The 11,498-nt window shown below is 36.1% G+C and overlaps 1 protein-coding gene across 2 annotated transcripts in view; it reads left to right on the top strand.

Moving 5' to 3' along the window:
* The window catches only part of LOC131431738 (beta-1,4-glucuronyltransferase 1-like), a 31,497-nt gene that overhangs the window by 17,976 nt on the left and 2,023 nt on the right, over window positions 1-11,498 (top strand). For both annotated transcript variants that reach the window (XM_058597605.1, XM_058597604.1), the window contains exons 2-3: window positions 66-331; window positions 395-743. In XM_058597605.1, the coding sequence (XP_058453588.1) occupies window positions 66-331; window positions 395-743 (615 nt within the window). The remainder of the gene's footprint in view (window positions 1-65; window positions 332-394; window positions 744-11,498) is intronic.

Genomic DNA, 11,498 nt, shown 5'->3' with positions numbered 1-11,498 from the left:
TAACGGTTTCGTGTATGGATGGCTACATTTTACATAAAAAAATCGTTCTATTTATTATATTTTAGCTCCGCAGCTCAGCAAACCATACCAAAGAGAACATCATGAGTGTGAAAGGGAATGTAGCATATTCTCGGTTAAATGCAAATCGAACGCACCGGAAATCAACAATTCTGAGAATAGTACTACCTCTAGTCACCTTATCCTTCGTCCTGTTTTGCACCGTAGGATATTTTAGCTCCAAACGTACTCATCACGTGTACAGTCCTCACCCCAAACAGTATCCTGATGCGAAGTCATATGTCAATCAATCCCATTTGATGGAAGAATTGAGGTAAGTTCAGTGAGTTTAAGTTTTATTGGTGGCATTGTAAGGATCATGCTTGATTGAAAATAGATTTCTTCTCAATTGTAAATCCGTAGATAGCAGCTATCGGATTGAACAACACGGCAGTTTTTGGGTGTTGAAAAATTTTATCACTCCTGTCCGAGCGCAACCGGTCCGGTGCTATGAAACCATAACCTACACAACCCACGGAGATCACCGATATTTGGAGAACATCATTCCCCTGTTGGAGCGATGGAGGGCTCCGATCAGTGTCGCTATGTATGCACCAGGTATAGAGTTCGATATCGTCGTTGCCAAGCTTCGATTTCTCATGTTTTGTCACCAGCGGTCGGATCTGATCGACGAGTACGCCACGATACATCTTTACTTTGACTTTGATCAACTGCCAGCGAATACGGTATGTATTTTTAAGAAATGTAACAATGAATTGTCAGTCGAGAATAATGAAATTGATGTGTTTCTGAGCTGAGTCGAAACGAGACGTAATTTAGATAATAATCTAATAATAAGCTTGGTTTGGGAAACTGTCGAAAAGTATATCTTACAAATTTTTGTCAAGTAACCACTTCACCACTTCAAGATGGCATTGGAGAAAAATTGGCTCAAATAACACGTTCTTTATTATATTTCGAGGTTTTTGTCTTGCCATAAATTCGTATATTTTCATCATTATATTTAATAGGAAGTGGACGGAATAAAAAAGAGGAAAGGTTTGGAATATGAATAGAGGAAAATGGATGGCACAAGAAACATAGTAAGAGTAGTAGATTTTGCACCCGATATTGGCCAAATATGTTAGACTGGACGACAAAATGTTTTAGTTTGAAAAACTTCGTTTTCTCAAAAGCTCCCATTCTGCAATATATGGACTGTTGGGAATTTAATAATCAATCTTGGAACAAAATTTCAACAAAATCCAAATTGCCTTATTCTTGTATGATTAATGAATTTTAAATTATTAAAATTGATTTTTTTCAGAGTGGCACGCGTTTTGGAATTTGTTCAATATTTTTGACGTGAGCTATGCGGTGCCTCTCCCAAATTCACTTCGTACAAGATTGGGCATAACCTAATCGTGAATATCTCTTGATGTATTTAACGCAATAACAGAAAATTTTCTTCATACTATCGGCAATATGTTCAGCAATATAGGAGAAAATTTTTAGCAGTATAAGATAACCACAAATATTTCAAATTATACTTTTCTAAAATGTTTGGTATGAACAAGCATAGGGTGAAATTCAGTGCCAACAAAGGGCGCGAGAAATTTCAACTGCAGGAACGAATCATCGCACAAAGCGTAGCGTGCAAAACCAATACATGGAAATACGGAATATTTTAGTGAGTGCGCGCAGTAGGCTTACGGTACCAACGATGGTCCATTTAGTCTTTCAATTTGTAACCAATAATATTTAAAAATAACAGCTAAAAACACTTTTGACATGTTCACTATTCTGTTCCTAATTTCATCTCAATAGTATTTTGTTCATCCTATCATTGGTCCTATTCGATTCTGATAGCAATCAAAACAAAATATTGCACTATCACACTCTCAGGTTCAAAATGTCCGAATTCTTCTCTAAAAGGGCCTAAAGTCAACTATGAGACAACACATGATATTTTTAGAACCAGTTTAGAATCAATTCGACTCTTCAAAATTATTGGGTCGTTTCCGTTTTCGTTTTGTTTTACATCTAAAATTTTACTGTAAAGTTAATCTGGATTGGCCCTTTTAAAAATATGAAAATATCATATGCACAGACGATGAAACACACACACACTTAACAGCGTTATATTGACATATATCGGAACGAAACCAGTGCTACTAGATTTTCCATAATGGTTATTTCATTAGTATTTGACACGCACTTTCTAGTAATATTCGAAGCGGAAATAATTTTATTGAATTATAATTATCAATAATGTAATAAATAACTCAATAATTAAACTAATCTCACGGATACTAGAAAGTACTTGTTGATGGTAATTTGAAGCAGAAAACATTTTTTTCGTAATTTAGGGGTTTTGGTTGAAAACCCATTCTTGTGCTGGAGGCGCACATTACCGATTTCAACATTTCTTTACGTCATTTCGTCTTAGGGTGAAACCAGAGTGGGCGCGACACGCGACGCGAAGCGATGCGATCATTAAAGTTCTGTATTTCGTTCATTTGCACGTCTCAGCACGTGCACAGTTTTTCATGCGATGAACGTTTCCTAATTTATCTTTGGTTAGGACGATAATTTTATTGATATCGAAGCTCAAATCGGAGCAGATTTTCAACGGAATGCGCAAATGTTGGGAAGAGGTTTCGAAAATATTAGAAATTACTGGCAAGTACAGTTAATGAAAGTGCATTAAGTGAGTTTTGAGAATATTTCGGGATAAGAAGGACACTACTTCTGGAAATAGAGCTTCGAAAGTTGAAATTACTGGAGAAAAAAACATCGCCGCGTGAGAAAGATTTGCATTCTGCAAAAAATGCTACAACTTTGGATAGAGCTGCGGCAATTGACACTTCAGCATATAGATGGATTAACTAAGAATGGATGCATGATTTTGTTTGATTTTGATCGGAATGTTCTTTTCAATAAATAGGAATATAAATAAATGATTTTGTTGGGTTACTACTATCACTTTGATGCTCGCTATTATCTCTTACAGGGTCCGGCACTCGAAGTGTAACCAATTAAAAAGGTCATAAATTCAGTTTGGAAAATTACTTTTACTTGATTCAAAGTACAAAATGTGTAAAAATAATACAAAATTCAGAATCAATCCACTTTTGCTCGATATGACCACCTTTTGCCTTGACTATGGCCTTGAGACGGTCAAAAAACGAATCGCAAGCTGCCCGAATGTGACTTGCAGGTGTACAATAACTTTTTTCAGCGCCTCGAGACTGGTGTATCTTTTAGTTCGGACTTTGCTCTCCAAAATGGCCCAAAGAGAATAATCCATTGGATTCGAATCAGGTGAATTCGAGAGCCATTGTGTGGACGTGATGAAGTTCGGAACGTTGTTTTTCAGCCATTCTTGGTTCACTCGAGCTTTGTGAGACGGTGCCGAGTCCTGCTGAAACGTCCATGGTCTGCCACCGAAATGTTTGTCTGCCCACGGCTTCAAAGCAACCTCCAGAATACTTTCCCGATAATATGTCGCATTTACCTTGACGCCAGGCTCGAAGGTCTGAAGTTGGTTACACTTCGAGTGCCGGACCCTGTATTTGAAAGCTTTCGCGTTACGCATCGCGTCGCGCGTCACGCCCACTCTGGCTTCACCCTAAGACTCGTCAGTGCAAAGCAGTTCAATTTGAACTGCTCTGCACTGGTGAGTCTAAGACTAAACGTAAAGAAATGATTTTTTTTCAAGACATTATGAGAAAACTTGGCAATCTCGCGATAAGAAATGAGATTAATTTAAAATTTTTCATCTTATATTTTTGAGGCAGTGTGCCTTATTAAATCTATGGTTGAATTAAAAAGATCTCATATTTTTGAAGATTTTCATTGCTTACCGGGTAATTTTAGAAGTTCTCAATCGTTGATTGAACAAACGAAAAGTAAACATTACTAATCATGAAATCATCCTAAATCAATAGTAGTTTCATATAAAATAGTGTTCATGTTGTAAGACGAATCGATTAGTAAATATTCAGAAATATGTTATGACGAACTGTGATACATTAGACGAAAATGTTTCCTAAATTGAAAAAAAATTTATTTTTAAACGGAAAAGACGATCGCAGAAAGGTTTAAAACCATTTTTTATGGGAAAGTGTGACAAAAACCTCAATAAACATTTTAAAACATTTCACAGTTTGGTTCAGGTACGTTGAAGGATATGATTAATGTTCAAAGTTATGAGATGGAAATAGAAGCTCAGATGAAATAGGAAGCCGTTGCCCTATTTCATTCGTTTCGGGAATTTAATCATGAATGGACGCTGGCAAAGTTGGAGGAATAACCATCCCAATATTTGAGTAAAGACCAGCTATTAATGCATCCCAAAAAAGTCACTGTCTAGTGTGGATTGTGGGCCGGTGGCATTATTCGTGAAATACCGGCCGATATGTTGGAGAAAGTGTGCCAAAACTGGACCTTGCGCATGAACCATCTAAAGCGGAGCCACAGTAAACATTTACATGAAATCGTCTTCGAACATTAAATTATGTTGATCGTTCTATAGATTTCAATGAATATTTCATCAATTTTTTTAAATTTTTTGTGGTTTTTTGACGTAGGACTACGTATTTCATTGCAACACGTAAGTGTAACGAAATTACTCCAGATTCGATTTCTTAATAATTTTTCCCTGCTTGAGTATTTTCTCTAAATCTTTCACGAAATGAATGGAAAAAGGTGTATCGGTGATTGTTGTTAATACCACGTTTATCTCGAAAATATTTAAACATAGTGAAAAAATATGTCCAAACACGAAACATCACGGATCTATAAATAGGTCCTGTTACATGTTTGCTAGCTTTAGTCCGTGATAATCCATGAACGAAGGCACATCGAATACGCAGGCCTCCATCTACGTCAAGACTGTGGAACTATAGTCGGCCTTATTCAACTGTTACTTCAGTCAATGGCGAATATGAGGTTCCATTCCTCAAATCTAAACGCAGAAAAACAACAACTAGTTCTTCTGTGAGCTTATCTGCTGTTGGACTTTCGCAGTGTGAGTTTCGCTTCAAACAAGAGCGATTGCGTCATCCTGCTGCTGGTCGTTTGCATCGTAGAAAAAGAAAACGAAAAGTGAACAACGATTGGGAACGTTATACAAAATCAGCTACTGTAATGGCTCTAAATGTTATCTTAAGAACTATTAATATTGCTTTCCCTGCAATTCAAAGGTAAAAATCAACAGTTTTGTGCAAATCTAGAATAATTTTGTAGGTTGTGAACTTTTCGCTGTGCGAAATTCTTTCGAGAAAAATGTTCCGAACAGTGTTTAATATCGTAGAGAATTAAAAAATTTTATCCTCCTAATGCCAGAAATGAATCCCGTACAGCATTTTGATATATTCTTTCAATGATGTATGCAAATCCGAAATGAAATAATCGACATAAAATTCTATGTTTTGCTATGTTTGTGACCGTTGGGACCGCCCATTTGAGAACAAGCTGCAAACGAAATCACATAAAAAGAAACGTCTTAACCAAAATTTGTTCAGTTTGGAGTTAATCAGTAGTGCGAACAGAAGTGTTGCGGTTCTTCGACAAAGCCAATTTCGCTTCAAACAAGAGCGATTGCACCATACAGCTTCTGGTCGTTTGCATTGGAGGAAAACGAAAACGATAAGTGGACAATGATGGGGAACATTATATAAAATGTTATCTAAAGAACTATAAGGATATTTTTCTTTGCAAATCGAAGGTAAAAATCATCAGTTTAGTTCAAATCTATAATAATTTGATTAGCTTTGTGCACTTTTCGCTGTTCGTAATTCACACCAAACGAGTGCAAATAGAGCCAGGATTTGGCTGCTTCGCATTCGAAAAAATGCTTCGTTCTATATCGTAGAAAACATTATCGCCCCGAAAAATGAAAAATGATAATCCGAAATGGAGTAATCAACCTCATTATTCTATATGTTGTTATATTTGTAGCCGTTAGAACCGTTTTTTTTTAATTTAAATCGATTAGGTTCATCCTTCGCTCCGTTGGTAGTGGGGCTTTCGCTTCAAACAAGTGCGAAAAATTCTTAAAAGTATGAACACAGCGGTAGTATGACTATTGATTGAACGGTTTGATTGAAAATATTGATTATTTAAATTTTGCGCTACCTTGTTCCACATCAATTGCTCAAACAACCTAATGGGGCTGATTCTTGCAGTTTTTTGCAGTTTCTTCTCACAAATTCAGTTGACACGTGTATCAGGATTATCGTCTAAAATTTTGTCATGAATACGACCTACTTTACTATGAGGCGCCTATCCAAAATTTACCCTATACAAGAATGGGTAGAACTTAATCGTTGTATTTAACACAGCAACATAATTTTTTCTCCATATCATCGGAAATATAGCTAGCAAATCATCATAAAAATTTCAGCAGTATGAGGTAACCACAAAAAACTCAATATTGAAGTTTTCTAAAATGTTTGGTATGAACGAGCATTAAGATGAAATTCAGTACCAAAATAAGAGCGCATGAATTGAACGAATCATCGCACAAAGTGTATCATGCAAAACCGACCGTTGAACAGACACTAATCATGGATGGTTATAAACCATGAGTATTTTTATTTGACTAATATAAGGGAGACATATTTGAGCATGTTGTTTAGGACGGTCAATTTAGTCATTCAATTTATAATTAAAATGCTTTTATAATTGATATTTGATTCAAAAAGTAAATACCGAGGAGATTCTAAGAAATGGTTTTCTGCTGTAACCTTTTATTTTATAATTTATGACATACATGATACAATAATTTGTCAGATATGTTTTGATATCTGATAATACAAAAACACGAATATTTTGAGTTATAAACAGAAAATATCCTGTTGAATTTCACTTGTAAGTTAAGCACATCTTAAGCTCCTATCAGATATTCTTACAGTCCTTGTAAACACTTTCAAAGGCCGATTGTAGACTATCAATAAACCAGAACAAAAATAGTGATAGATTGTTGTTTTGCCCTCCACACTCCCTCGCACCAAAGAGCTCAACGTTCGGAGCCCCCTGGTAACGGACACATACAATCCTCAGCTTGGAAAAAAATAAAACTTTACAAAAAATACAGACTACAACGCGATGTTAACAAGCTGAGGGTATTACAATTAACGGTTATTACAAGCGAAGTAGGCAATAAACTATTGTTACAAAGCAAGAGCACCCAGTGGAATGTACGATTCTTTTTAAGGGGCTCCTTTAAATATTTTAAAAACTAATAATAATTTACAACAAAATTTATATGCATTTATTTGGAGCAGGAAAAAGCTCCCTTGAGCTGACTGTTATACCAGTACACTCTCAAAAGGGCACAAAAACCTCCTCATTTTTCGTTACGTATGTGGAATAATATGTGAATAAATGAAACTTTTAGTGTTAATTAATGAGTGAGTGGATAATAGATGAGTATGTAAACGAGTCAATGCATAAGTGAATGAAAGAATGAATGTATGAATAAGTTAATGGAAGAATTATGGATGAGTGAAAAGGAATGAGTAGTTTAGTAAATGCATGCGTTGGTAACACAGTTTGACATCCCTACAGGTAACATAGTATAATAGAATCTAATATGCATTACACGGCTGATACACTTAAACGATATAATCGGCTATCTTCGACTGAGCTCCTGGTTGGTACAGTGCTCTGTGAATGAATATGATCGTTTGCATATCTCTCAGTGCCAATATAGAAAAAATTCTGTGGCTGACGTTCGAGTGCAGCAAAACTGATGGGGTAACCTGAATATGGTTTTTTCACATCTATTTTGCAGAACCTGTATCTTTTTGAGTCTAGTTATAAGTAATTATAAGTTATTGAATGTGATAATGGGTACAGGCAAAATAGAAATACATCAAAGCTTTCCTTGTAACAAAGTCGCTAACCTTTCGCAGTGCACCTGACAATGAAGCAACTTTTTTTTCAAATACCTTTATATGGATATCCCAAGAGAGTGTTGAATCTAAATGTATGCCAAGATACTTAAAATAGTTGGCTTTTTCGATCACTGTCGAGCCCAGACATGGATTTGCATGATTTTGTAGTTTTTTTTCGTGGGGAATGAAACACCATGTTTTTTGTTTTTGGTAAATTCAAAGAAAGTAAGTTCGCATTAAAGTAATTCGATAATATTTGAAGGTCGTATTGAATCAACGAGATAACTGTATGTACGTCATTACACGGATAAAAAAGCGCAGTATCGTCAGCAAAAAACCTTGGTATTCCTTTTAATTTCAAATTTTCAATATCGTTGATAAAAAGTAAAAATAGTAAGGGTCCAATGTTACTGCCTTGGGGTACCCCCACATTGATTGGACGGTAGGAGCTACGAGCATTGCCGAGAGATACAAACTGTTTCCTGTTCGACAGGTAACTTTTAACAATGTCGTTAGCAACCCCCCTGATCCCATATCGATCTAGCTTCTGTAACAGAATCTTATGGTCCAGTGTATCAAACGCTTGTCTAAGATCTAAGAACAAGGCACCAACAACTTTCTTCGAATCAATTTCATCAACAAGACAATTCACCAATTCGGTAATAGCTGTGGTGGTGTTACATCCCGATCTAAACCCGTACTGGAATCTATACAGGACATTGTTAGAGTTGAAAAAGTTAAGCATTCTGTTCACCAACAGCTTTTCCAGGACCTTATTGAATACTGATAAGGTGGAAATCGGACGGTAATTGCAAGGGTCATAAATATTTCCGGACTTGAAAACAGGCACAACGCGAGCAATTTTTAAACAGTCGGGATAAATACCAGTGCTCAGAATTTTGTTGAAAGCTTGTGCCAAAATCCGTACAAAAGACCATGGATTGCTTCTCAAGAGTTTAACGGGAATATTGTCATACCCATTACATTTGCTAGCATCTAATTCATGTATTATGGAAATAACTTCATTTGTGAAGGCCGGACGAATGAAAATTGAGTTTGTTACACAGGTTACATTGTTGATCGGATTGATATTATTTGAGTTCGAAATTGCGTCTGCCGATGTTGTTCCAATGCTTGAAAAATATGCGTTGAATGCTTCGCATACTTCCAAATCACTGGTTGTCTTTGTATAATCAATAATGAGCTTAATTTGATCCTTAGGTTTCGTTGCTAGTTGCTGTAGATGAGCCTTGTTGTACATTGTTTGCAGTTGCTGGTTGGTTGGATGGTAAGATGTTAACTGCAGCTAATGTACTTTGTTCTATAGGGGATACGTTTCGTTGAAGGGGGGCTTCACTGTTGTTGGTGACTGTCACAGGTGTACTGGGGTTGCTTTGGGTTGGTGTGACGGAAGCACCGTTGTCCTTTGGTGTGGTTGTCTCCTTGTCCAGTTTATCACATGGCTTACCGTAGTGAACAGCTTTTTGGCAATATTGACATGTGGCCGTCTGATTGTCATAGGTAACAAGTGGTTTGCACGGGATTCTTGTATCCTGACCGAAAGTTACATAAGAAGGTATAGGCCTCTTCAAGCGCATGCGTATCAAACGTACTTCCACTTTTCTTTTGCGATAGAGAGAATCTCTCCGTATTGGGACATAATTTTGCGAGTATAAGGATCGATGACGCTTGAGGGAAGATTATGCACACGCACTTCTATAGCACTATCGTCCATATATACTGGAATGTTGTACTTAATGTTCTCTTGCTCCACATAGTGCACATTGTTATTGTCTTTTGCGAATTGAATTGCATCCAACTCTTTATAAAACTGGATATAAACAACATTATTCGTCTTATTGCATTGAAGTAAATGCACCCTTTTAATGTCAAGATGCATTTGCTCCTTAAGCAAATCTTCAAGTTCTCGTATCGAAGGTCGAATTTTGCTCTGCCTGAAGTCAACAACAATTGTGTTCTTTCGTGTCGGCGGTAGCTTTTGTTCGTTTGGTTCACTCATTTCGAGATCGTTCTATTGTTCACTACAAAATACTGTACTTGGTTTCTTCTGTCCCGAACGTAAGCGGTTTTGTTTTATCGACTGACTTGGATGAGATGTGAAACCGAACTGAGACAAGGTTGTTGTTTGGCATGTTCATGGGTATATTAGTATCTCCCATAATGTAACATGCCTTGTTATTTTTTGCATTTGAAAGCCATGTTTCCCACAGCTCAAGAAATCGACTCGAATCGAAAGCGGGATGCCTATAAATATTAATGATATCTGAGCTGTATCCGTTTTTGTTGATTTCAACATGGATTGTATGTAGGCCATCGACAACTTCATTTTTCAGTAAATTTAAATTTTGTTCTATTTTTTTTAACCAAGTTTCGCCAACGACGATTATATCAATAGTTGATTCGCATTGGGTCAAAAAGTATTTTATGTTATCAAATTCTTCCACTTTGTTCATCCCCCGTATATTCCATTGAAGTATTCTTAAGCATTTTTTATTGTTATCATTATAACGTGCATTAAAATCTTCTAAACTATCATGATAAATGTTAACTGTACTTTCCATTTCAAAGAGAGAGAAACAAAAATATCCCGAGGCTATGATAATGTTTTAACGGTTTTATTCGAGCAAATTACCATTTCTTTTCCTCTTAGGAGAAGGCAAAATGATAGAGACTGAGTTGTTCATCAGACGTGTAAACAATCGGCTTAAGTCATCTCTATTACGAATCATGTCGGGTTTCGAATTGTCGTCTTTCTTCACTTCACACCACTCCCCCTCTACCTGACCATATGTATTTAATATTGAGAGCTTCTTGAGCTTCCCTCAATTTTGATTCACGGTTTTTCAAAATGATTTGGTTAAATTTTTCACGGGTTTTTGGTTTTCACTTGGTCTGCCGGAGCGTTTAGCATCTTCACACCGATTTGAGTTTAAAATCCGAGATTAGTTTAAAATGAAATGACTTCTGGTTCATCGACAGCCATTAAAAGATCTAAATTCTATCCGCCTCACGACCAGTATCTGATATAAACATCATTTCTGTTCATCAGACAAAAAAAAAAATAATATAAAAAACCTTAAACTTTTTTACTTTTTAAAGGATTTTTGAAGTTTTGGAATTTATTATTTTAAAAGCGATTTAGTCCCTTCACTGCTCTTAAAAATAATGATGCAAGAAAATTTTTTTGAACATTTTGTTTACACTCGGAATTCTCAAAACGAAATGACTGCATTTAATGTTTCAACAATAAGTTTGCCTTTTACAGAGTTTATCCAAAGAATTCGCTCAAACTAATTTCCAGGAGGAGAATTGGCATCACTGGGAGTGCGATGCGGTATCCTGATACTGCTCTTTAAAAAAAGTATAATTTCAATGTGTTGTTTGATACGTATAGTTAAAAAATTGGTTGAAATAGTTATTTTGAGTGATAGTGTGGCAAGTGTGTGTTTAATAGCAAGAGTGCTATTTATTGAATAATATTGATCCGCGAAACTAAAGATACTCAAGCGGCGGAAACTGAGAATTTACCGCCCCAAAATTCAACGATGTTAACCTGTTAATCGATCGAAGTGCCAT

This window comes from Malaya genurostris, chromosome 2 (assembly GCF_030247185.1).
Source record: "Malaya genurostris strain Urasoe2022 chromosome 2, Malgen_1.1, whole genome shotgun sequence".
NCBI classification, from domain to species: Eukaryota; Metazoa; Arthropoda; class Insecta; order Diptera; family Culicidae; genus Malaya; species Malaya genurostris.
Note: the sequence above shows the minus strand (reverse complement) of the source record. Positions and strands in the feature narration are given on the sequence as shown.